Source organism: Mobula hypostoma, chromosome 14 (assembly GCF_963921235.1).
Source record: "Mobula hypostoma chromosome 14, sMobHyp1.1, whole genome shotgun sequence".
Classification (NCBI taxonomy): domain Eukaryota; kingdom Metazoa; phylum Chordata; class Chondrichthyes; order Myliobatiformes; family Myliobatidae; genus Mobula; species Mobula hypostoma.
The window spans coordinates 12662590-12687928 of record NC_086110.1 but is presented as its reverse complement, the minus strand read 5'-3'; the positions used below and the strand labels follow the sequence as shown (position 1 = coordinate 12687928).

Below are 25339 nucleotides of genomic sequence, written 5' to 3'. Positions count from 1 at the left end.
TTCTCTCACGATCCGTTCCCCACTCCTATCAGATTTCTCTTTCTCCAGCCCTTTAACTTTTCCAGCTATCACCACCTAGGCTTACTTAATTTCCACCTCCCCACTCTTCACTATCAGCTTCTACCTTGTACTCTTCCCCTTCTCCCTCCTTATTCTGGCTTCTTCCCCCTTTGTTTTGCAGTTCTAGTGAAGGGTCTTGGCCTGAAATGTTGATTGTTTATTCATTTCCATAGATCCTGCCTCACCTGCTGAGTTCCTCCATTTTGTGTGTGTTGCACCAATATTCTTTTCTCATATTTGTATCTACATGAATGGGACACGCAAGCAAAGAGAGCTTCCTCTTCATTAGTTTGCAGAGCAACAACGTAAAAGAAGTATTTTGGATATTTTTCTCAGTATTTTGCCAATTTTTGGCATTTTATTCTGAGAGGCATGTACGAAAAATGATAAAATTGAACAGTAAATTACCTGGCTACATTAGGCATTAGTTATGGAACAGGCATAGTAGCAGTACGTCAGCCTATTCTTGTGGTTCCTCCACAAAGGAAAGTACCTCAGTGTGTTATTAAATTTATGACTCTATGGTTTAATAAATATACTGAGTTTCTAGGCACAGAAGAAACTTTGGTCCATTTTGTTCAATTTGTCCAAGATGTCTATCTGGGCCAGTCTCATTTGTCTGCATTTGCCTCCAATCTCTCTAAACTTTTTTTTATTATCTATGTACCTGTCCATGTCTTTTAAACATCATAAGTGTGACTACCTTTATCTTTTCCTTTAGCACGTTGTTCTATATACCCACTATTCTCTGTGGGGGCGGGGGGAGAGTTGTCCCTCAAGTTCAAATTAAATGGTTCAATTTAATATCAGAGAATGTATACAGTATACTACCTGAAATTCGTGCTCTTTGTAGACATCCAAGAAACACCAAGGTATGCGTGACAAAAGCATCAGTTCCCCAAAGAGCCCCCCCCCAGACAAGCAGCAGCAGAAGCAATGACCCTCTCCCCCCCCACTTTCACCAGCGAAAGTACCAACCCCCTCCACCTTACTATACAAGCAACAGCAAAATCCCCAAAGAGATCTTGATCTAGAGTCCATCAAAAACTACAGTCCATAACCCAGCACTTGGGTATCTCAGACAGGCTCTCTCTCACCAGCATGGGGGAGAGAGTAATACACACCAAATGCTGGAGGAACTCGGTAGGCCAGGCAACATCTGTGGAAAAGAGTAAACAATTGACGTTTCAGGCCATCAGGCTTCATCAGGACTGGAAAAACAGAGATGAGAAGTCAAAGTAAGAAACTGGGGGGAGGAGAGGAAGAAGTACAAAATAGAAGGTGATTGGTGAAACTGGAGAAGGAGAAGTGAAGTAAAGAGCTGGGAGGTGGATTGGTGAAAGAGATAGAACTGAAGAAGAGGGAATCTAATAGGAGAGGATTGAAGGCCATGGAAGAAAGGGAATTGGGAGGAACACCAGAAGGAGGTGAGGGGCAGGTAAGGTGAGAGAGGGAAATAGTGAAGGAGAGGTGGGGGTGGGCAATTACCGGAAGTTGGATAATTCCTCTACCGTGAGTGTGGCTTCATCGTGGCAATAGAGGAGCCTTAGGCTGACACATGGAAACGGGAAGTAGAATTTTTATGAGTGGCCACTGGGGGGTCCAGCTTTTTCTGGCAAATGGAGTGTAGGTACTTGGTGACATCATTGAGGAACCGGGTTGTCTACAGGTCTGCACCCTGAAAGCGCACATCATCCAGGCTGCTCCTGGAGATATTGAAACGCCAGGCCGCATGGCCAGTATGACAACCCACCGCTCATGGAGAACCATAGTTTGAGCTGTAGCTGTAGATCACGGACTCTGATAGAACCACAGCCACCTTGAAAAGAAAAGAAAGACACAAGAAAGGAAGAATAAGCTGTTTCATGGATGAACTGGAAGAAGTCGCCTGGGTCTGCAAAAACATCTGGCGGCTTCTAGCTCCTTTCACCCTCCTTTTCAATATTCCTCCTATCACCTTAAATCTGCGTGTTCTAGTTGTTGAGTTCTCTATCCAGGCCCCTAATGATTTATACACCCCCTCTAAGGTCACTCTTTTGCTTCCTACACTGCCAGGATAAAGACCCCAGTATCCAGCCTCTCTTATACCTCAAGCCCTCCAATCCCAGTAACATCCTTGCTATCTTTTTTGCACTCTTGCCAGTTTAAAAGTATCCTTCCTATAAATGAGTGACCAAAACTGAGTACAATGTTCCATGTGTGGCCTCGCCAACAACTTTGATAGGTGCACCATGATTCTCAACTTCCTGTACTCAGTACAGGAAATGTGCAAAATGCCGTAAGAACTGTCATTCATCACAGAGCCTAACTAAAATGCAATTGGGAGATTGGCAAAGAAATGAAGTCCATTTGGACTCATTTGATTCTGGATAAAAGTTAGGAGGTAGGGCAATGGAGAGAAGAATGATTGGAGATTGCACCCAGGAAATAAATTGACCTTACAATGTGCTGCAACACGTAGCTCGAACCACATCATCGAGTTCGCCGATGACACGACCGTGGTGGGTCTCATCAGCAAGAACGATGAGACAATATACAGAGAGGAGGTGCAGTGGCTAATGGACTGGTGCAGAGCCAACAACCTGTCTCTGAATGTGAACAAAACAAAAGAGATGGTTGTTGACTTCAGGAGGACACGGAGCGACCACTCTCTGCTGAACATCGACAACTCCTCTGTAGAGATTGTTAAGAGCACCAAATTTCTTGGTGTTCACCTGCTGGAGAATCTCACCTGGTCCGTCAACACCAGCTCCATAGCAAAGAAAGCCCAGCAGCGTCTCTACTTCCTGCGAAGGCTGAGAAAAATCCATCTCCTACCCCCCATCCTCACCACATTCTACAGAGGTTGTATTGAGAACACCCTGAGCAGCTGCATCACTGCCTGGTTCAGAAATTGCACCATCTCAGATCGCAAGACCCTGCAGCGGATAGTGAGGTCAGCTGAGAAGATCATTGGGGTCTCCCTTCTCGTCATTACAGGCATTTACACTACACACTGCATCCGTAAAACAAACAGCATTATGAAGGACCCCACGCACCCCTCATACAAACTCTTCTCGCTCCTGCCATCTGGCAAAAGGTACCGAAGCATTTGGGCTCTCACGACAAGGCTATGTAACAGTTTCTTCCCCCAAGCCATCAGATTCCTCAATACCCAGAGCCTGGACTGACACCAACTTACTGCCCTCTACTGTGCCTATTGTCTTGTTTATTATTTATTGTCATGCCTGCACTGTTTTGTGCACTTAATGCAGTCTGGGTAGGTCTGTAGTCTAGTGTGGTTTTTGTGTTCAGTGTAGTTTTTGTACTGTTTCATGTAGCACCATGGTCCTGAAAAATATTGTCTCGTTTTTACTGTGTACTGTACCAGCAGTTATGGTCGAAGTGACAATAAAAAGTGACTTGACTTGATCAGTTGAATTTTCTTTAAGAGATTTAAGATATATCGATGGATGTCCAATCAATATACACCTCTGTCCCCATCAGGAAGACTTTGGGGCTATCTGTTGCGATTTTGATAACACCCAACAAGTTCCCCTCCACTGTTACCCAACAATTTCTCTTTTGGCTTCTCCCATTTTCTCTGGACCAATGGTGTAGCCATGGGCATTCAGGTGTTACCTGGTTATGCCTGTCGTTTAGTTGACTACATGGAGCAATCCTTGTTCCCATCTTTAACTGGCAGTGCTCTCCAACTCTTTCTCCACTACTTTGGCGACTGTATTGATGCTGCTTCCTGCACCTATGTGTAGCTCGTCAAATTCATCAAATTCACTGTGAGCTTCCACCCTGCGCTCAAATTCATTTGGTTCAACTCTGACACCTCTCTCCCCACTCCTCATCGCTGTCTCCATCTCAGGAGACAGATTATTCACTGACATCTTCTAAAACACTGATTCCCATGGTTACTTCGATTACACCATTTCTCACCCTGTCAATTACAAGGATGTAATTCTTCCAGCAGTTCATTTGTCTCCACCACATCTGTTCTTGTGATTTGGCTTTTCACTCTAGAACATCTGTGGAAATGGGGTTTCCCCCACCCCACCTACATCCCTTCTATATCCCACGTCTGCTCTTACCTCGTACTTCCTCGATTATAACAATTCTCCTATTCTCACCTACTATTCCACAAGCTTATGTATCCAACATATCATCCTCTGCCTTTTCTGCTATCTCCAAAGGGATCCTACCAATAGGCACATTTTGTCCTTCCCTCCCTCTTTGCTTTCTGCAGTGGATCTCTCTCTCTCTCTCTCCATGATTCCCTTTCCACTTATCTATCTATATATATATAGTGTGTGTGTATATATAAGGCTAAGCAATACAGAAGTCCTATTTCAACATTGCCTTAGATCAGCTGCTACCACCCCCTCCATCTCTATCGAGGGAACAAAACTGAGAACTGTGGAAGAATTCAAGTATCTCAGCAGTGTCATTTGTAGTGATGGCTCACTAGACCAAAATCGGCGCCAGGATTTGCAAGGCCAGCCAGAGCCTTGGTCGACTGCGATCACGTGTTGAACCAGCACAACATCTGTCTGTCTATAAAACTAAGCTGTTGTCTTCAGCAGTCTCCTGTATTGGTGTGAAACCTGGACCATATACAGAAGACACCTCAATCTAGAAGGATTCCGTATGCGTAGTCTGAGGTCAATCATTGGCATCCGTTGGCAGGACCGAGTCACAAATCTGGAGGTCCTCAACAGGGCAGGGACCTCGAGTGTTGAGACCATGATCGTAAAAGCACTGCGTCAGTGGCCAGAGTATGTCATGCGTCTGAAGGATTCCTAAATCCCTGAACAGCTACTATATGGTGAGTTTTGGCTGGGTGAAAGGAATTGAGACGGGTCTCATGAGAGGTCCAAAGGCTATGTGAAAGCTAACATTACACATGCTGAGCTTATACCAAAATGGCTGGAACAGAGTGCGTAAGACTAAGACTGAAGTGACGGGCGAGCCTTGGTTAGAACAGCTCACAACAACCTAGAGGAGAGACGCCAAGCAATACTAGTCACTGTCCGACAAAGAAGGAAAGCAACAGCAGTGGCTCCACTTCCAGATCTAACACAGTTTTCATGTCCTTGTGGTGGACTTATATGTCTCTCGCAACTTGGATTTAGCAGCCACCTATGAACATACAATAGAGCTGCACCATGCTCACCTAAACAGTCCTTCCAGGTGAAGCAGTTCTTCACATGTGAAACCCTTCATGTGTGAACTTATCGCATTCAGTTCTCCTGTTGTAGCCTCATTTATCAGTGAGACCCATTGCAGATTGAAAGATTGCTCAGTCTGCCATGACAGCTAGGGTCTCCCAGTAGCCAGCCATTTTAATTTCGCTTCCCATTTCCACAGCAACATGTCTGGCCATGGCCTCTTGTACTGCCAAGATGCTGCTACACACAGATTAGGGAACCAGCACCTCATATTCCAATCTGAAGGCATGAACATAATCTCTAACTTCTGGTAACCACTCCCCTGTTATTCCCTTATCCCACCGACCCTATCACTCTTTCCCCTCCCTTGCCCTATCAGGTCATCACCTACACATTCCTCCCTCTGGTTCTCCTCCTCACCTCCTTTCCTTGGTCCACTATCCTCTCCTGTCAGATTTCACTTTCTTCAGCCCTTTATCAATTCCACCTTTCACCTTGTTCTACCATTTCCACCCATCTTTTTATTTTTGGCTTCTTCCCTTTTCTAAAAAAAAAGTCCTTGTAAAGGGTCTTGACCTAAAATATCGACTGTTCATTTCCCTCAATTTATGATGCCTGACTCACTTGAGTTCTTCCAGCATATTGTGTGCTGTTTTAGATGTATCCATTTTTCATTATCCTTCATGAAGCAGGAGTTGCAGAGATTAAAACAGTTGAAAAATCTTTGTAGATGTAAAGTAAATGGATTGACATGCAAAACATGTCTGGTTGTATTCCACTTCGGGAAATGATTTAAAGCTTCATGGAGGATCAAACTTGATTCCTTAACAGATTCTATAAATTAACTGACATACAAGCAGGTGTATTTTTCAAATAAAAGCATTTATATGGTAAAATTTTATAGCCAGATGAAATATGTGTAATTTTTTTGCTGTCTGTGCCAAAAGCATTACTGATGATATGAGTTTTTTTTCCTGCTGAAGGTTAAGCAGGTTTTTGCATCACCACAGTATAGTGAGGAACTTTGCTTATTTCCATACTTAAATGTGTTAGTTATTGCCTGAACACATTGTTTTTTTAAATTTTTTAAAAGACACAGAGACAATGAAAATATTGATATCTAAGTAGCAGCATAATGCATTCCCCAGAAGTAATGGTGAGATTTTTTTGCTTATAAATGTAGTTATAAAGGATATTACACCAAGGAATTTTGCTTGGCATGGAAATGTTTTCATAAAGTGGATTCTACAGTTATATGTTTGCATTGAAATATACTAAATTTGCTTCAAAATTTATTTAGCTGCCAGTCAAGTTTGGGCTGACAAAATCAAGCAATTGTTGCCTTATAACAAAATTATCTTTCCTTTTGAAGAACGTCTTGACCTTTCTTTTCCCCCAACTGGCTCTCCTGTGACCTTTCCACCATGACTCTGACAATGTGTACATGCTTATGGACTGGCCTGGTGATTAGGCCTATTGCTTCCTGTGCAAAAATCAAGGTAACTGCTCTGCTGGTGTTCCATCAGCTCCTGTGAGTCACTAAATATACTCCCTGAATTAAGAATATCTAAATGACTGCGCTGTGCCACAGAATTGAAGACCTGGGATATGGAAGATGATAAAAGAAAACAGTAAAGGTATTTGATGTATTAGGCGAGTAATTCCAGAGCTGAATATGGCAAACCTGAGAAAAGTAAGTGGGAAAAGAAGATGACTGCAGATAATGGTGATTAATATAGAGAATCAGAAAGTCTTCGCTGGGCAGGTACAGTGGCATGCAAACGTTTAGGCACCCCTGGTCAAAATTTCTGTACTGTGAATAGCTAAGCAAGTAAAAGATGACTTGATTTCCAAAAGGCATAAAGTTAAAGATGACACATTTCTTTAATATCTTAAGCAAGGTTACTTTTTTATTTCCATCTTTTACAGTTTCAAAATAACAAAAAAAGAAGGGCCCGAAAAAAAAGTTTGGGCACCCTGCATGGTCAGTACTTAGTAACACCCCCCACCCCTTGGCAAGTATCACAGCTTGTAAGCACTTTCTGTAGCCAGCTGAGAGTCTTTCAATTCTTGTTTGGGGGATTTTCGCCCATTCTTCCTTGCAAAAGACTCCTAGTTCTGTGAGATTCTTGGGCCATCTTGCACGCACTGCTCTTTTGAGGTCTATTCACAGATTTTCGGTGATGTTTAGGCCAAATTTGGAGTATTGTGTGCAGTTCTGGTCACTGAATTATAGGAAAAATGTCAATAAAGTTGAGAGAGTACAGAGGAGGTTTACTAAAATGTTGCCTGGGTTTCATCTCCTAATTTACAAAGAAAGGTTGAACAAGATAAGTCTTTATTCTTTGGAGTGTAGAAGGTTGAGAGGGGACTTGATAGAGGTGTTTAAAATTATGAGGGGGATTGATAGAGTTGATGTGGATAGGCTTTTTCCATTGAGAGTGGGGGAGATTCAAACAGGACATGAGTTGAGAGTTAAAGGGCAAAAGTTTAGAGGTAACATGCGGGGGAACTTTTTTACTCAGAGAGTGGTAGCTGTGTGGAACGAGCTTCCAGCAGAAGTGGTTGAGATAGGTTTGATGTTGACATTTAAAGTTAAATTGGATAGATATATGGACAGGAATGGAATGGAGGGTTATGGACCGAGTGCAGGTCGGTGGGACTAGGTGAGAGTAGGAGTTCGGCACGGACTAGAAGGGCTGAGATGGCCTGTTTCCATGCTGTAATTGTTATATAGTTATAATAATGTTCATAAAAGTTGCTGGTGAACACAGCAGGCCAGGCAGCATCTCTAGGAAGAGGTACAGTCGACGTTTCGGGCCGAGACCCTTCGTCAGGACTAACTGAAAGAAGAGCTAGTAAGAGATTTGAAAGTGGCAGGGGGAGGGGCAGATCCAAAATGATAGGAGAAGACAGGAGGGGGAGGGATGGAGCCAAGAGCTGGACGGGTGATTGGCAAAAGGGATATGAGAGGATCATGGGACAGGAGGCCCAGGGAGAAAGAAAAGGGGGGGGGAAATACCCAGAGGATGGGCAAGGGATATAGTGTGAGGGACAGATGGAGAAAAAGGAGAGAGAGAAAAAGAATGTGTGTATATAAATAAATAATGGATGGGTTACGAGGGGGAAGTGGGGCATTAGCAGAAGTTTGAGAAGTCAGTGTTCATGCCATCAGGTTGGAGGCTACCCAGACAGAATATAAGGTGTTGTTCCTCCAACCTGAGTGTGGCTTCAACTTTACAGTAGAGAAGGCCGTGGATAGACATATCAGAATGGGAATGGGACTTGGAATTAACATATGAGAATGGGAATGGGTAGCCTCCAACCTCATCGCATGAACATTGACTTCTCAAACTTCCACTAATGCCCCACCTCCCCCTTGTACCCCAACCGTTATTTATTTATGTACACACATTCTTTTTCTCTCTCTCCTTTTTCTCCCTCTGTCCCTCTCACTATACCCCTTGCCCATCCTGTGGGCTTCCCCCCCCCCTTTTCTTTCTACCTAGGCCTCCTGTCCCATGATCATCTGATATCCCTTTTGCCAATCACCTGTCCAGCTCTTGGCTCCATCCCTCCCCCTCCTGTCTTCTCCTATCATTTTGGATCTTCCCCTCCCCTCACACTTTCAAATCTCTTACTAGCTCTTCTTCCAGTTAGTCCTGACAAAGGGTCTCGGCCCGAAATGTCGACTGTACCTCTTCCTAGAGATGCTGCCTGGCCTGCTGCGTTCACCAGCAACTTTTATGTGTGTTGCTTGAAATTCCAGCAAATGCAAATTTCCTCATGTAAAGGAATAATGTTGTTTGAAAAGGCATGTATAGAGATGCCAGGAAACTACAGAACTGTTAGTTTAATCTCAGTCATGGGTAATTTCTTGAAACAATAATTGGAGAAGACAATAACAGGCACATGGAAAAGTTTGAGTTGATGAAGTTTGCATGGAATTATTAAAAGCAAATCAGTGGTAGCTCACCTGATTTTTAAAAAAATTGTGAACAGAGAAGATTGATAGAAATGTCGATGTTGCACACGTTGACTAATAAAGTCCCACATGTAAGACTGGTTAGCAAAATTGATGCCTATCAAATTATAAGAGAATTAATAACGAATAGGAAATTGGCTTAAACACAGAGGGTGGTAGAAAACAGTAATTTTTCAGATTGGAAGATTTTCTTGTAGATGATGCTTGGACACTTTTTGCATGTTGATGATTTTAGACGTGAGTGTACAAATGAGAGAAGTTATGTCAAATGAAAATAAAAATTACAGATACTGGAAGTCTGAAACGAAAAAAGAACATGCTGGAAGTACTTAGTGGATCAGGTTGCTGCTTGACCTGCTGAGTATTTCTACCGGCATATCATTTTCTATAACCTCTGCCACTTACAATGAGATCCTACCACTAAGCACATCTTTCTCTTCCCCCACACCCCTGCCCGCTTTCCATGAGGATCGCTCTCTATAAGATACCCCTAAGCACTCTTCATCTCTGCACTAATCTTCCTCCTTGGCATGTATCCCTGCAAGCGGGACAAGTGTTACACTTCCCTACACCACCTCCTGCACCATCATTCAGGGCCCTAAACAGTCCTTTCAGGTAAGGCGACACTTCACCTGTGAGTGTTTCAGGGTTATCTGTTGTATCCAGTGCTCCAGCCACGGCTTCCTCTACATCCGTGTGACCAGACATAGAAGGCGCTTCATCAAGCACCTTAATTCTGTCTGTGTCCCAGTGGCTGCTCATTTCAATTCAACCTCCCATTCCCATACTCATATGTCTGTCAGTGGCCTCCTCTACTGCCACGATGAGGCCATACTTGAGTTGGAGGAGTAACTCCTCATATTCTGTCTGGATAGCCTCTGACCTGATGGCATGAACATTGATTTCTGTAACCCAGTAAGTACTCCCCCTTCCAATCCCCCTCGTCGTTACCCTCTCAGCCCTTCCCTTCTCCTCCCCATCACCTCCCTCCTCCCTCCCTTTCTTCCATAATTCAGTCCTCTCCAATATATTCCTTCTTCAGCCCTTTACCTCTTCTGCTTATCACCTCCCAGCTTATTACTTCATTCCCCCTCCCCCACTCATCCACCTTTTCCCCTCACCTGGTTTCACCTATCACTTGCCATTTTGAACTCTTCCCCTCCTCCACCTTCTTATTCTGGCTTCTGAACACAACAGTAAACTCAGGACGTTTGCTGTTGTGTTCATCACCACTATCTTCATCTCCGCCTCCCCCCCCCCCGCCCCCCCGGAGGTGTGGATGCCAAGGATGCAGGGGGAGAGCTTTACCGTACCATCAACCCTCTACAAAACAAGCATCCAGTTGGTGATCTCTTTGTAGTTGCAGGAGTGTTTGCAGGACACAGCAATCCCGGTGTATGTGGCTGGGCATCAAGGAAGTTACGGACTATGCAAGGAAAAACAGCTTTGACTATACCAGTGATGCCTCTCTCTCCAAAGATCTAAGCAAACTTTACACTTACTGTGAGGCATGCAACACAATGCCAGCCTTGAAAATTTCCCCCTTCCCCTTCCAGGTAAGCAGCCACTGTCTCTAACAGCAGCAGAGTGAGAAGGACTATGCAGAGTCAAATCTTCTAAGGTGTCCCACAGACCTTGGTGAACAAACTCCTCAGTCTAAATACACCGATGTGCAAAACTGGATGTTGGACTTCCTGACGAACATACCTCAGATAGTCAGGGTTTACATGTGCTCCTCCCTCCCCATCACCCTCAACACAGCTGCTCCCCAGGTCTGTGTGCTGAGCCATTGCTCATGCATGACTGCACAGCCAAAACTCACATTGCCAAGTTCGCCTATGACATGACAGTGGTAGGGCTCAGAATGAGAACCAAGTTTAATATCACTGGCATATTTTGTGAAATTAGTTGTTTTGCGGCAGCAGCTCATTGCAATGGATAATAATAAAGACTATAAATTACATTAAATTACTTATTTGTTTTTTACATATTGCAAAGAGGAAAAACACTGAGGTGCTGTTCATGGGTTCAGAAATTGAGGGGAAAAGCTATTCGTGAAACATTGGCTGTGTGCCTTTAGACTCCTTTACCACCTCCTTGATGGTAGCAATGAGAAGAGGGCACGTCCTGAGTGATGGGGCTCCTTGAGGATGGATGCTGCCTTTTTAATGCAGTGCCTTCTGAAGGTGTCCTGGATGGTGGGGAGGCTAGTGGCCATAATGCAGCTGGCTGAATACAACTTTTAGCAGCTTTTTCCAGGCCCATGCAGTGGCTCCTCCATACCTGATCGTGATACAACCAGTTATAATGCTTTCCACAGTACATCTGTAGAAATTTGCAAGTGTCTTTGGTGACATACTAATTCTGAAACTCCTGATGAAGTATAGCCTCTGTTTTGCCTTCTTTGTAATTGCATCAATATGTTGGGTCCAGGGTAGATCCTAAGAGATATTGACATCCAGGAACTTGAAACTGCTCACCCTTACCACTTCTGATCCCTTGACGAGGACTGGTGTGTGTTTCCTCAACTTCCCCTTCCTGAAGTCCACAATTAATTCCTTGATCTTACTGGCATTAAGTGCAGAGTTGTTGCTGCAACATCACTCAGCCAGCTGACCTATCTAGCTCCTGCCTGCCTGCTTGTCACCATCTGAAATTCTGCCAAAAATAGTTGTGTTGTCGGCAAATTTATAGACGGCACTTGAGCTGTGCCTAGCTACACAATCGTGGCTGTAGAGAGAATAGAGTAGTGGGCTAAGCACGCACCCTTAAGGTGTGGCAGTGAGGAGAAGATGTTATTTCCAATCCACACAGACTGTGGTCTTCCAGTGAGGAAGTTAATCCCGTTGCAAAGGGAGGTACAGAGGGCCATGTTTTGGAGCTTGTTGATTAGAACTGAAGGTATGATTGTATTGAACGCTGAGCTGTAATCAATAAACAGCAGCCTGATGTAGATATTACTCAAACACGAGGAATTCTGCAGATGCTGGAAATTCAAGCAACACACATCAAAGTTGCTGGTGAACGCAGCAGGCCAGGCAGCATCTCTAGGAAGAGGTACAGTCGACGTTTGCGTTCTGTGTTCACCAGCAACTTTGATGTGTGTTGTAGATATTACTCTTGTCCAGGTGATCCAAGGCCGAGTGAGTAGCCAGTGAGATTGCGTCTGCTGTAGACTGATAGGCAAAATGCAGCAACTGCAGGTCCTTGCTTAGGCAGAAGTTGATTCTAGCCATCATCAACAATGATACGATGGCCTATAAAAAGAGGTGGAAGAGCTCGAGGTCTGGTGCCAAGCAAATAACCTCTTAATGTCAGCAAGGCAAAGGAGAGGCTGCGGACTTCAGGAGAACTCACACCACTGACGCCCCTCTTTACTTTGGCAGCACAGCTGAGGAAACGGCGAGCAGTTTCAAATCCATGTTGCACATAATGATCCACATTTTGCACAACCCCTCATGGTCCCATAACACATCCTACACAATCTGGAAAACTCACCAAAGCCTCTACTTTCTGAGGAACTGCAGAGAGCAGGACTATGCACATCTACACTACTCGCATCCTTCCACAGATGGGCAGTAGAGAGTATCCTAACATGCTGCATCCCTGCATGGTACAGAATCTGCACTGTGGGGGATGAGAAAGCTTTACAATGGGTAGTCAAAACGACCCAATGGATTACGTGCACTAGCCTACCCACCATCAAGACACGTGTACATACAGAGAGGTGTCAAAAAAGGGCCAGTAGCATCATGAAGGATCCCACCCACCTTTTCCATGGACTGTTTGTCCTACTCCGATCAGGAAGGAGGCTATGTAGCAGCCATACTGGGACCACCAGACTTGTAAACAGTTACTTTCCCCAAGCAGTAAGGCTGATCAACACCTCCACCCACTGATCCACTCCACACACCCAGCCACCACTGCTTTATCATTTCCTGTCAGAGTCACCTTGCGTACAGACACTCCTATGCCTACTGTCACTTTATGGACATACAATCAGTCTATGTATATAAGCTATCTTATATATCTACACTTACTGTGAATTTTTTATTACTGTGTTCTTATCATATTGTTTTTGTGCTGCATCAGATCTGGAGTAAAAATTATTTCATTCTCCTTTACATGGCTACTGGAAATGACACTGAATAATTTTGAATCTTTAATCTTGATGAAGAGTTTCAGCTCCATAAGTTAACTGTTTATTCCCCTCCATAGATGCTGCCTGACTTGCAGAATTCCTCCAGCATTTTGTGTGTTGTTCAGAATTTCCAGCATCTGTAGAATCTGTTGTGCTTTTGAGTATTTCTTCCATATTCTACTGAAGTTATATTGGACCTTTGTAGAATATTTAAATTAGCCCTAGTTGGAGTATTGCATCCAATTGTGGCCATCCAACTGTAGAATCATTGTACAAGTTCTGAGAAGCATAAAAAGAGTAACTGTGGTGATTTAAGGGTGATAGAATTCTCTGGAAAATTAAATATGTGAAGCTGCTGTTTCTTCCCTTGAAGAAAATCCATTGAGAGAAGAGGTGATAGAATTGTTCAAGTTTGTGTCTGGTTTTGGAAAAGGTGGATAGAAGCTGTTTCCATTTGTTAATAGTTAGAGAAGAAGGGAGACATTTTAAAATTTTGGATAAAAGCTGCAAGTTACTTTTGGACCTCGAATTCAGTGCTTAAAGTTCAAAGTACATTTATTACTAAAGTATGTTTACTATATACAACCTTGAGATTGAGATTCATCTCTTTACAGGCTGCCACAAATCGAATAATCCCAATAGAACACATTAAAAAATGAGCATTATACACCAGTGTGCAGGAAAAAAAAGAAATCATGCAAACAATAAAAGTAAGCAAGTCATGTTCAGAACTGAAGTTCACAGCCACGAAGCCAGTCATGGCCAATTCAGGAGCCTGTTGGTTGCAGGGCACAGCCTCAGTTCAATGTAGAGATGAGTAAATCTCACTGAGCAGTGAGCTGAACATTGACCTGTCCCTCGCTGCCGGTCCTGACATTCTTCAAAAAGAAATGGTTCCGGAAGACTGGAAGATTGCAAATGTCACTCCGCTATTTAAGAAGGGGGCAAGGAAGCAAAAAGGAAATTATAGACCTGTTAGCTTGACGTCGGTGGTTGGGAAGTTGTTGGAGTCGATTGTCAAGGATGAGGTTACAGAGTACCTGGAGGCATATGACAAGATAGGCAGAACTCAGCATGGATTCCTTAAAGGAAAATCCTGCCTGACAAACCTATTACAATTTTTTGAGGAAATTACCAGTAGGCTAGACAAGGGAGATGCAGTGGATGTTGTATATTTGGATTTTCAGAAGGCCTTTGACAAGGTGCCACACATGAGGCTACTTAACAAGATAAGAGCCCATGGAATTACGGGAAAGTTACATACGTGGATAGAGCGTTGGCTGATTGGCAGGAAACAGAGAGTGGGAATAAAGGGATGCTATTCTGGTTGGCTGCCGGTTACCAGTGGTGTTCCACAGGGATCAGTGTTGGGGCCGCTTCTTTTTACGTTGTACATCAATGATCTGGATTATGGAATAGATGGCTTTATGGCTAAGTTTGCTGACGATACGAAGATAGGTGGAGGGCCGGTAGTACTGAGGAAATGGAGAGTCTGCAGAGAGACATTGGATAGATTGGAAGAATGGGCAAATGAAGTACAATGTTGGAAAGTGTATGATTATGCACTTTAGCAGAAAAAATAAACGGGCAGACTATTATTTAAATGGGGAAAGAATTCAAAGTTCTGAGATGCAACGGGACTTGGGAGTCCTCGTACAGGATTCCCTTAAAGTTAACCTCCAGGTTGAGTCAGTAGTGAAGAAGGCGAATGCAATGTTGGCATTCATTTCTAGAGGAATAGAGTATAGGAGCAGGGATGTGATGTTGAGGCTCTATAAGGCGCTGGTGAGACCTCACTTGAGTACTGTGGGCAGTTTTGGTCTCCTTATTTAAGAAAGGATGTGCTGACGTTGGAGAGGGTGCAGAGAAGATTCACGAGAATAATTCCGGGAATGAGAGGGTTAATGTATGAGGAACGTTTGTCCGCTCTTGGACTGTATTCCTTGGAGTTTAGAAGAACAAGGGGAGACCTCATAGAAACATTTTGAATGTTAAAAGGCATGGACAAAGTGGATGTGGCAAAGTTGTTTCCCATGATGGGGGAGTCTAGTACTAGAGGGCATGACTTCAGGATTGAAGGGCGCCCTTTCAGAACAGAAATGCGAAGAAATTTTTTTAGTCAGAGGGTGGTGAATCTATGGAATTTGTTGCCATGGGCAGCAGTGGAGGCCAAGTCATTGGGTGTATTTAAGGCAGAGATTGATAGGTATCTGAGTAGCCAGGGCATCAAAGGTTATGGTGAGAAGGTGGGGCAGTGGGACTAAATAGGATAAAATGGATCAGCTCATGATAAAATGGCAGAGCAGACTCGATGGGCCGAATGGCCTGCTTCTGCTCCTTTGTCTTATGATCTTATGGTCTTATGGAAATTTAAACTGGGGAATGGGACTGACTGTATTACTTCACTTGGATGTGGTATTTGAGCTCCTTCATCACTGTAAGAATTCTGTTTCTATGAATTATGAATCTCTTTCTTCATTTGATGCAGTAACCAGTCCTTTCCCAAAGACCCTGAGTGTTGTCTGCTTGTGGAGATTTTTGAAGCTCTTCTCACCAACAAACACACAAGTGATCTCTTGTAAATCCATTGATGTGCTAAAATGAATAATTTTCGTTGAGTGAATAATTCTCTACACACAGCAGGGGAATGACCTCCCCCAGTGTGAATTCAAAGAGGAGACTCATTGGAATTTATACATGCATAGTCACCACATTGCACGTTAAATGAAAATGAGTCCACCCACAGAGCACATACAATTAGTCTGAGGTGTAATTTTTTTACTGTTGAAATTTTCAGTCTTCGTTGCATTGCTGGTAAAATTGGAAGTAATGGTCCTTGTAGATTGCCAATGTTCTGTGCCTCAGAGAGTGAAATGCATGAAAACCATGTCCATATAATACTTGCCAAAATTGCAGACTGCAAGTCTCAAGTATTAATTAAATTGAAAGTTAGCATAATTCTTGAAACAGTACAGATTAAAATGCTTGTATTTTACACAGGTCACTGGGGATAATGTACGATCGCTGGCTCTCTGTGATTTTGATGGTGACGGGAAGAAGGAGGTGAGCCTGTATCATCTTTCAAAAATATAATCCTCAACTGAGGGGAAAAAAATAAAAATTTGTAGAATATTCCGAATCTTAATCAGAATTTATTGCTTAAAGACTGAAGATGTGTGTATATTATTCACTTTGGATATATTTACGAGGGGTGATTGATAAGTTCGCCTAAGGTAGAAGGAGTCAATTTTAGAAAACCTAGCACATTTATTTTTCAACATAGTCCCCGCCTACATTTACACGCTTAGTCCAGCGGTCGTAGAGCATACGGATTTTGGACCTTCAGAAAGTGTCCACAGCAGGGGTGATTGATATGTTTGTGGCCTAAGGTAGAAGGGGATGAGTTATACAGCTCTCATTACATGCACATGCAGTTCAACTCTTTGAGTGTTTATGCAGAAAGTTTGAAGTTAATAACTCATCTCCTTCTACCTTAGGCCACGAACTTATCAATCAATTGCCCTGATGAGTTATTAACTAATGAGTTATTAACTTCAAACTTTCTTCATAATCACTCAATGAGTTGAACTGCATGTGCATGTAACGAGAGCTGTATAGCTCATCTTCTACCTTAGGCTACGAACTTATCAATCACCCCTCGTATGTATGAGTGCTTATGTTAGCTTTCAATTATTCCTGGTTGTCCCAAACCTCAACAGAGCCTTTGATTATTTATTGATACAGCACCAGGTTGGCCCTTCCAGCCCTTAGAGCCATGGCCGCCCCCAAAACCCTACAACTCTGGTTAAGCCCAACCAAATCACGGGATAATTTACAATGCCCAATTAACCTATCTGGTACAGCTTTGAACTACAGGAGGAAAGCGGAGCACCCGGCAAATACCCGTGTATTCCATGGGGAGGACGTACAGAGACTCCTTACAGAGTGGCACCAGAATTGAACTCTGAACTCTGGACGTCCAGAGCTGCTAAGCACTATGCTATCTTGGCACCCAAATAAACAGTATGATCATGCTGTAAACTTTAAAAAACGCCAGACCAAATAACGACAGCACAAAAAGATCGTTACTTATCTTTTCACCAGTTTATTTCTTCGAGCTCAGCTGGCGAGTGAGCTTGGTCCCGATATCAAGGGAGAAGTGTTCTCATCCCTCCGGCAGTTCAACAGGTTCACTGTTCACCTTCCAGAACTGTTTCGATTTATAAGACCACGAGACAAAAGAACAATCAGTTTGATAAACATTCCAGCCAAGTCAGTGGACTATTGATACAAAAGAACAATCAGTTTGATAGACACTCCAGCCACTTTAATTAAAGAAAGGAATATCCTACCTGGTTTGTTGGAGCCAAAACTTAATTAAAAAGCTTTAATTAACAATGCTTTAATTAAGAAAGGAATGTCCTGTCTATAGGTACCATCTTTTGTTGAAAACAAAAGGTATGAAAAATCAGGAGACATATGGATCTGTGTGAACTTTTCCCTTATCTTGTTTCAAAGAAGCAGATGTGAGACATTATTAAAGCTTTTATAGATATGTGAAAAGAAAAAGATTGGTTAAGACAAATGTAGGTCCCCTACAGGCAGAAACAGGTGAATTGATTATGGGGAACAAGGACATGGCAGACCAATTGAATAATTACTTTGGTTCTGTCTTCACTAAGGAGGACATAAATAATCTTCCGGAAATAGTAGGGGACAGAGGGTCCAGTGAAATGGAGGAACTGAGGGAAATACATGTTAGTAGGGAAGTAGTGTTAGGTAAATTGAAGGGATTAAAGGCAGATAAATCCCCAGGGCCAGATGGTCTGCATCCCAGAGTGCTTAAGGAAGTAGCCCAGGAAATAGTGGATGCATTAGTGATAATTTTTCAAAACTCTTTAGATCCTGGACGAGTTCCTGAGGATTGGAGGGTGGCTAATATAACCCCACTTTTTAAAAAAGGAGGGAGAGAGAAACCAGGGAATTATAGACCGGTTAGCCTAACATTGGTGGTGGAGAAACTGCTAGAGTCAGTTATCAAAGATGTGATAACAGCACATTTGGAAAGCGGTGAAATCATCGGACAAAGTCAGCATGGATTTGTGAAAGGAAAATCATGTCTGACGAATCTCGTAGAATTTTTTGAGGATTTAACTAGTAGAATGGATAGGGGAGAACCAGTGGATGTGGTATATTTGGATTTTCAAAAGGCTTTTGACAAGGTCCCACACAGGAGATTAGGGTGCAAACTTAAAGCACACGGTATTGGGGGTAAGGTATTGATGTGGATAGAGAATTGGTTGGCAGACCGGAAGCAAAGAGTGTGAATAAACGGGACCTTTTCAGAATGGCAGGCAGTGACTAGTGGGGTACCGCAAGGCTCAGTGCTGGGACCCCAGTTGTTTACAATATATATTAATGACTTGGATGAGGGAATTAAATGCAGCATCTCCAAGTTTGTGGATGACACGAAGCTGGGCGGCAGTGTTAGCTGTGAGGAGGATGCTAAGAGGATGCAGGGTGACTTGGATAGGTTGGGTGAGTGGGCAAATTCATGGCAGATGCAATTTAATGTGGATAAATGTGAAGTTATCCACTTTGGTGGCAAAAACAGGAAACAGATTATTATCTGAATGGTGACCGATTAGGAAAAGGGGAGGTGTAACGAGACCTGGGTGTCATTATACACCAGTCATTGAAAGTGGGCATGCAGGTACAGCAGGCAGTGAAAAAGGCGAATGGTATGCTGGCATTTATAGCGAGAGGATTCGAGTACAGGAGCAGGGAGGTACTACTGCAGTTGTACATGGCCTTGGTGAGACCACACCTGGAGTATTGTGTGCTGTTTTGGTCCCCTAATCTGAGGAAAGACATCCTTGCCATAGAGGGAGTACAAAGAAGGTTCACCAGATTGATTCCTGGGATGGCAGGACTTTCATATGATGAAAGACTGGATGAACTAGGCTTATACTCATTGGAATTTAGAAGATTGAGGGGGGATCTGATTGAAACGTATAAAATCCTAAAGGGATTGGACAGGCTAGATGCAGGAAGATTGTTCCTGATGTTGGGGAAGTCCAGAACGAGGGCTCACAGTTTGAGGATAGAGGGGAAGCCTTTTAGGACCGAGATTAGGAAAAACTTCTTCACACAGAGAGTGGTGAATCTGTGGAATTCTCTGCCACAGGAAACAGTTGAGGCCAGTTCATTGGCTATATTTAAGAGGGAGTTAGATATGGCCCTTGTTGCTAAAGGGATCAGGGGGTATGGAGGGAAGGCTGGTACAGGGTTCTGAGTTGGATGATCAGCCATGATCATACTGAATGGCGGTGCAGGCTCAAAGGGCCGAATGGCCTACTCCTGCACCTATTTTCTATGTTTCTATGTTTCTATTCAAACACACTGCAGTTACTCCCAAAATACACAGACATAGTCGGTACTTAACCCATTATTTACAGGTGTCTGAGAATCCCCCAATTCCCATAAACTTTATCATTCCCTCCTTTTTATCATTATATGATAAAGTTATCTGAACAGATTGTCACTTCTACAACATGATACAAAACATACCCAACGTGCTCCCTGTTCTACTTGCTTAACATAGGTATGGCAGAGGGACCGAAAAGTGTGAACCTGGGGGCCTCCTGAAACAGGGGCAGGTCCCTTAGGTTCATTAAAATCATCATTAGCCAATACATTTTTCAGTTCTTATCAGTTCCGCCTGTAACGTGTCGATGTATGCAGCGGAGCTGTCCTTCCACCTTCACTGCAGTAGGTGTTGTCAGCAGCACTTGGTACGGTCCTCTCCACCTCGGTTCCAACTTCCCAGGATATCAGTTCTTAATCAAGACAAAATCTCCAGGCTCGATGGTGGGGTAGTCACCCTTAGGCTGGGTGTCATCCTCTCAATAGGCCTGTTGTACCTGTGAATGCAAGCTTTCGAGAGTTTTAGTTAACTTGCATAAATATTTTCCCATCTCCTCCCCCAAGGTATGCATGTCCATCCTTTCAGGAAGGGGAGGTTGGGCCGGTTCTGACCCCCACGGGGTTCGCATGGGCTTTCCATGGATGACTTCTGCTGGGGATAATCCAGTTCTAGTCGAGGGTGTAACTCTCATATGGAACGATGCCAGAGGTAAAACCTTAAGCCAGGTTAGCTCAGTTTCTTGCATAAGTTTAGTTAGCTTATTCCTTAAGGTTCCATTTGCTCGTTCCACTCTACCAGCTGTTCTTGGATGGTGAGCACAGTGAAATTGCTGTTTTATTGCCAGTTCTTTACAGATTTTCTCATTTATCTTAGCAATAAAATGAGGTCCATTGTCTGAGCTTATTGATTCAGGTAATCCATAACGGGGAATCACTTCTCTTAGTAATATTTTTACAACAGTATTATCAGTAGTGGGTATAGCCTCTATCTATCTGCTAAATACATCTACTATTACCAAGCAATATTTACAACAGTGTACTGTAGGTAGTTCTATAAAATCAAGTTGTAAAAAAAGAAAAAGGTCCACCAGGCAAGGGGGAGTTCGGAAACATAAGGCATTCCCTTTCCAGCATTGATTTTTTTTTTACATGCTGTGGCTTGCTGGAAATCAGGGCGCCACCAAGATATTAACCATTCCCTCCTTGCTCAAGTGCGTACAGGTCAGTGACGCTGGAGAGACAGCTGACCCCCAGGAAAGACTGGGACGAGCTCACAAGGCTAGCATCCTTGTAGGCAGCATGCGCAAGAGGGCACCACTCAGGCTACGATTGAACATGAAGAACAATACCCCCAGAGTCTCCCGAGAGGAGGGGGAGGATGAGAGACTCAACAGGACGGTCATAATGGCCAAGACAGGAAACACGACTACGAGGAAGCTAAAGCAAATGACACTGACCAGAGAGAAATTCACGGTAAGGTGTCATTGTGGGAAAGTCTGCAAAAACATCAGAGTGCTCAAGACACATCAGAGAAAGTCTAGATGTGACCCAAGTGCAGCTCACGGACTTGGTGTCCGGTGAGACGAAGGAGAATTCCAGCCAGGAAGCACCTCACAGAGCTGAAGATCTCTCCACACTTGAGTCACCTCAGCACCAAAGAACAGACCAAGTGAGTTCCTCTTCGGCTACCCCAGTCCATTCGTCAAGGAAATACAGGATCAAATGGCCTAGATCATCAGACAACGTCGCCTGGATGCAATTCGATGGTGATCTAGACGGCATCCTGGAAGTTGCCTTAGCAGGTCCAGTACACAGAAAGATCGACTCACTCATAGCCACAGCGTACAATCTAGCTCAGGAACGATTTGAGGTTTAAAACCAGCCCACCATCCGAAAAAGAGGGTATTAAGGACTTAACCAGTATGTTGCGGGAAAAGCTGTGCAAACTCTGGAGGGCGGAACATCTACGACAGCAAAGAAGGAAGAAGGAGAAAAGGTGAGCGCAGTTTGTGAGAAATCCATTCAGCTTCACCAGGACTCTTCTCGGCCAACAAAAATCTGGTATACAATCCAGCTTAAAGCCAGAGGTAGAGGAGTTCCTTCAGGAGGCACACAGTCTCCTGACCAGAGGGGTCAGGAACTAGGAACTAATAGGGCTGTGCAAAGACTGGAAAAACCATCAATTGAGCTGAATGTGAAGGAGCTACAGGACAGGACAGAAATCCAGGACATCATTTGGAAAGCTAAAGCATCAGCTGCCCCAGGCCCAAGCGGCATACCTTATATGGTGTATAAGAAATGCCCAAAACTTCTTTGGAGGCTGTGGAAGGTCATGAGAAAGATCTGGGCCAAAGGTACTATTCCATCAAATTGGAAATTGGCAGAGGGATGCTTTATTCCAAAGGAAGAGGATTCTTCCACAATTGCCCAGTTTAGGACAATTTCTCTCCTAGATGTGGAATGTAAGATTTTCTTTCCTGTGCTCGCAAGAAGACTGACTTCTTACATGATGCAGAACCACTATATCAACACACCCATTCAGAAAGGCAGTATTCCAGGCTTTTCAGGGTGTCTGGAACACACCTTAATGACTAGCCATTTGATCCGTGAGGCCAAGCAGAAAAAAGGCGACTTTACAGTTGTCTGGTTAGACCTGGCGAAAGCCTACGGATTTATTCCACTTGACCTCATCATAGAAGGACTTGACCAGTACTACATCCCAGTGGCTATTCGAGACATGATCACCAACTATCTAGATTAGATTAGATTATGAGGACATGCAGTCCTCTTTTATTGTCATTTAGTAATTTAGTAATGCATGCATGTGGTGTGATATCACAAAAACACAGAACAGACCAAGACTGAAGAAACTAACAAAGCCACATAATTATAACATATAGTTACAACAGTGCAACAATACCATAACTTGATGAAGCACAGTCCATGACACAGTAAAAAGTTCAAAGTCTCTCAAATGTCCCACACCTCACGCAGACAGGAGAAGGAAGAAAACTCACCCTGCCATGTCCGACCACAGTCCGATTCTGAGTCGTCCGAAAACTTCGAGCCTCCGATCAGCCCTCCGACACCGAGTACCGAGCACCATCTCTATCCGAACGATTCGACCTCAATTTCGGTCGCCAGCAGCAGGCTAAGCCGGGTATTTTGGGGCCTTCCCTCCGGAAGATTCTCGATCGCCCAGTAACAGCGGCAGCGAACCCGCGTTTCAGAAATTTCTCCAGATGTTCCTCTGTGCTTTCACGTCTGTCACCATCAAATCAGAATTGTCCACGGCCCCTATTTAACGGATACGATATCATTTTCACCGGAGGGCTGCACATGTGCGGTGCGCTGCTATCTTCTCCTCCCGCCTCCCGTGGATTCAAACTCAGATTTACATCAGCCCATTTCACAACTAGGTGGCAGGACCTCCAGAAGGGGATTCCAACAGGGTGCACCATCTCCCCCACCCTATTTATTATGGGAATGAACCTCCTGTTATCAGCAGCAGAACATGTTAACCCGCGGCCCAACGCTGGAGTCGGGCATTGTTCAGCCGGCTCTATGAGGGTTCATGGACGACATCACTATAATGACTGTGTCACATGTCCTAACAAGATGGGTATTGGAAACTCTGGACAATGTAGCCACTTGGGCGAGGATGCCCTTCAAGGCCAAAAAGCCCAGGTGTATGGTGATCAGAAAGGGCAAAGTTACTAGCAAGTTTAGCCTCAAAGTTCAAGGTGAGATCATCCCTTCCATCAAAGATAACCCAATAAAATGCTTGGGGTTTAATGTGTCACTGACAGATGGGGCCAATGTCACCAATGCTGTGAAGCAGACAGATGAATGGCTGAAGAAGATAGAGAAATTCGGACTTCCCGGTAAATTCAAGACCTGGCTGTACCAATACAGCATTCTGCCCAGGCTTCTCTGGCTCTTCACACTTTATGAGTTCCCCATGACTGTCATAGGGGGCATCGAGAGGAAAACCAACAAGCACCTGCAGAGATGGTTGGAAATTCCCCCAAGCTTCTCTTCAATGGGCCTCTGTAGTCGATCTGGGCAACTGCAGCTTCCCCTGTCATCTGTTGTGGAGGAATTCAAGGTGGCAAAATGCAGAGCCTTATTAAGCTTGAGAGATTCCAATGACGTCTTGGTAAAGCAAGCAGGCATTACAACCAGATTTGGGTGCAAGTGGGCAGCCGGCAAAGCTGTGGAGCAGGCAGTGTGTTCTCTGAAGCTGCGAGATATCATCGGCAACCCCTGTGTCGGGCGGCAAGGCCTCGGCTCAGTTCACTTTCAGCAGTGAGGAAATGCAAGCATAATGGACAGGTGAGACATGATACAGGCAGAAGTATGGATCCGTGAGGAAGAGAAGTGGATGTTAAAGGCAGTGGAACAAGGGTCCCAGAGTGCTTGGACAAAATGAGATCTGCTTAAGCATAAGATCTCATGGGTAGAGTTATGGAGACTGGAGCCCTTCCGTATTTCCTTCCTCTTGCGATCCGTGTATGACATCTTCCTTCGCTATTACATCTGTACACATGGGGGATGAGAGAGGACCTGAACTGTAAGCTCTGTGGTCAAAAGGGGACACTGGCTCATATACTGTCTGGGTGCAAAGCAGCTCTAACTCAAGGACGGTATAGGTGGCGCCATGATAAGGTGCTTCTAGCTCTTGCTGACGCACTAGAGCGAGAGAGATGCAAGAAGAAGATGGCTGGCACAGATTTGAGGAAGGCCATCACCTTCATCAAAGAGGGAGCCAGGGTAACCAAACAACCAAAGCCCAATCTGCTGCTAACCGGCCAGGTCCTGGGAGATGAGGGTCGATGTGGGAAGGAGGCTACAGTTCCCAGATGTGGTGCACACAACCCTATGCCCAGACATTCTACTGTGGTCAACTGAAGACAGGAAAAATAATTCTGGTTGAGGTGACTGTGCTGTGGGAGGAGGGATGGGAAGAGGCCCATGAGAGAAAGGCCTTGAAGTACCAGCCCTTAGTGCAGGAGTGTAAAGACAAGGGATGGTAGGCATGGTTGTTCCCTGTGGAGATCGGCTGCAGAGGTTTCCCAACCAAATCAGCATGGCGGTTGTTGTTAGCTCTGGGCATGGACGAAAGGATCAAAAAACAAGCAGCTCGTAGGATGGGGGAAAAGGCAGAACGAGCCTCTTGTTGGATTTGGAATAGGCGAGAGGAGGGAAGCTGGAAGCCAGGAGCAGATGGGCAGTGATTTGGCCACCACTGCCGGCCCACCAACTGGTTAAGGGTTGAAACACTCTGTGAAGGTTGGGAACCACCTGATGACATCTGCTCCTGGCTGAAGGCTACGGTTACCTAGAAAGGTATCTGGAGAATGCACCCTAACAGGTGTATGTAACAAGTTACATAATCTATCAAGATAGATAAGAACACAGAGGGAACACAAACCTGTCTTGCAGGGGTCAACCATAAATTGGTCTGAGGTTCAAGGTGGCAACCCATTTAGGACCATAGCTTTGGCTCCCCTTCAAGGATGTCCCCCTGTTATTTACTTATTTCCCCCATGTTTGGCATACCTGTCT

At 44.2% G+C, this 25339-nt stretch overlaps 1 protein-coding gene across 1 annotated transcript in view; it reads left to right on the top strand.

Annotated features, from left to right (window-relative positions):
• The window catches only part of bbs2 (Bardet-Biedl syndrome 2), a 126787-nt gene that overhangs the window by 13246 nt on the left and 88202 nt on the right, over positions 1-25339 (top strand). The window contains exon 5 of the mRNA XM_063066684.1: positions 16346-16408. Within this exon, the coding sequence (XP_062922754.1) occupies positions 16346-16408 (63 nt within the window). The remainder of the gene's footprint in view (positions 1-16345; positions 16409-25339) is intronic.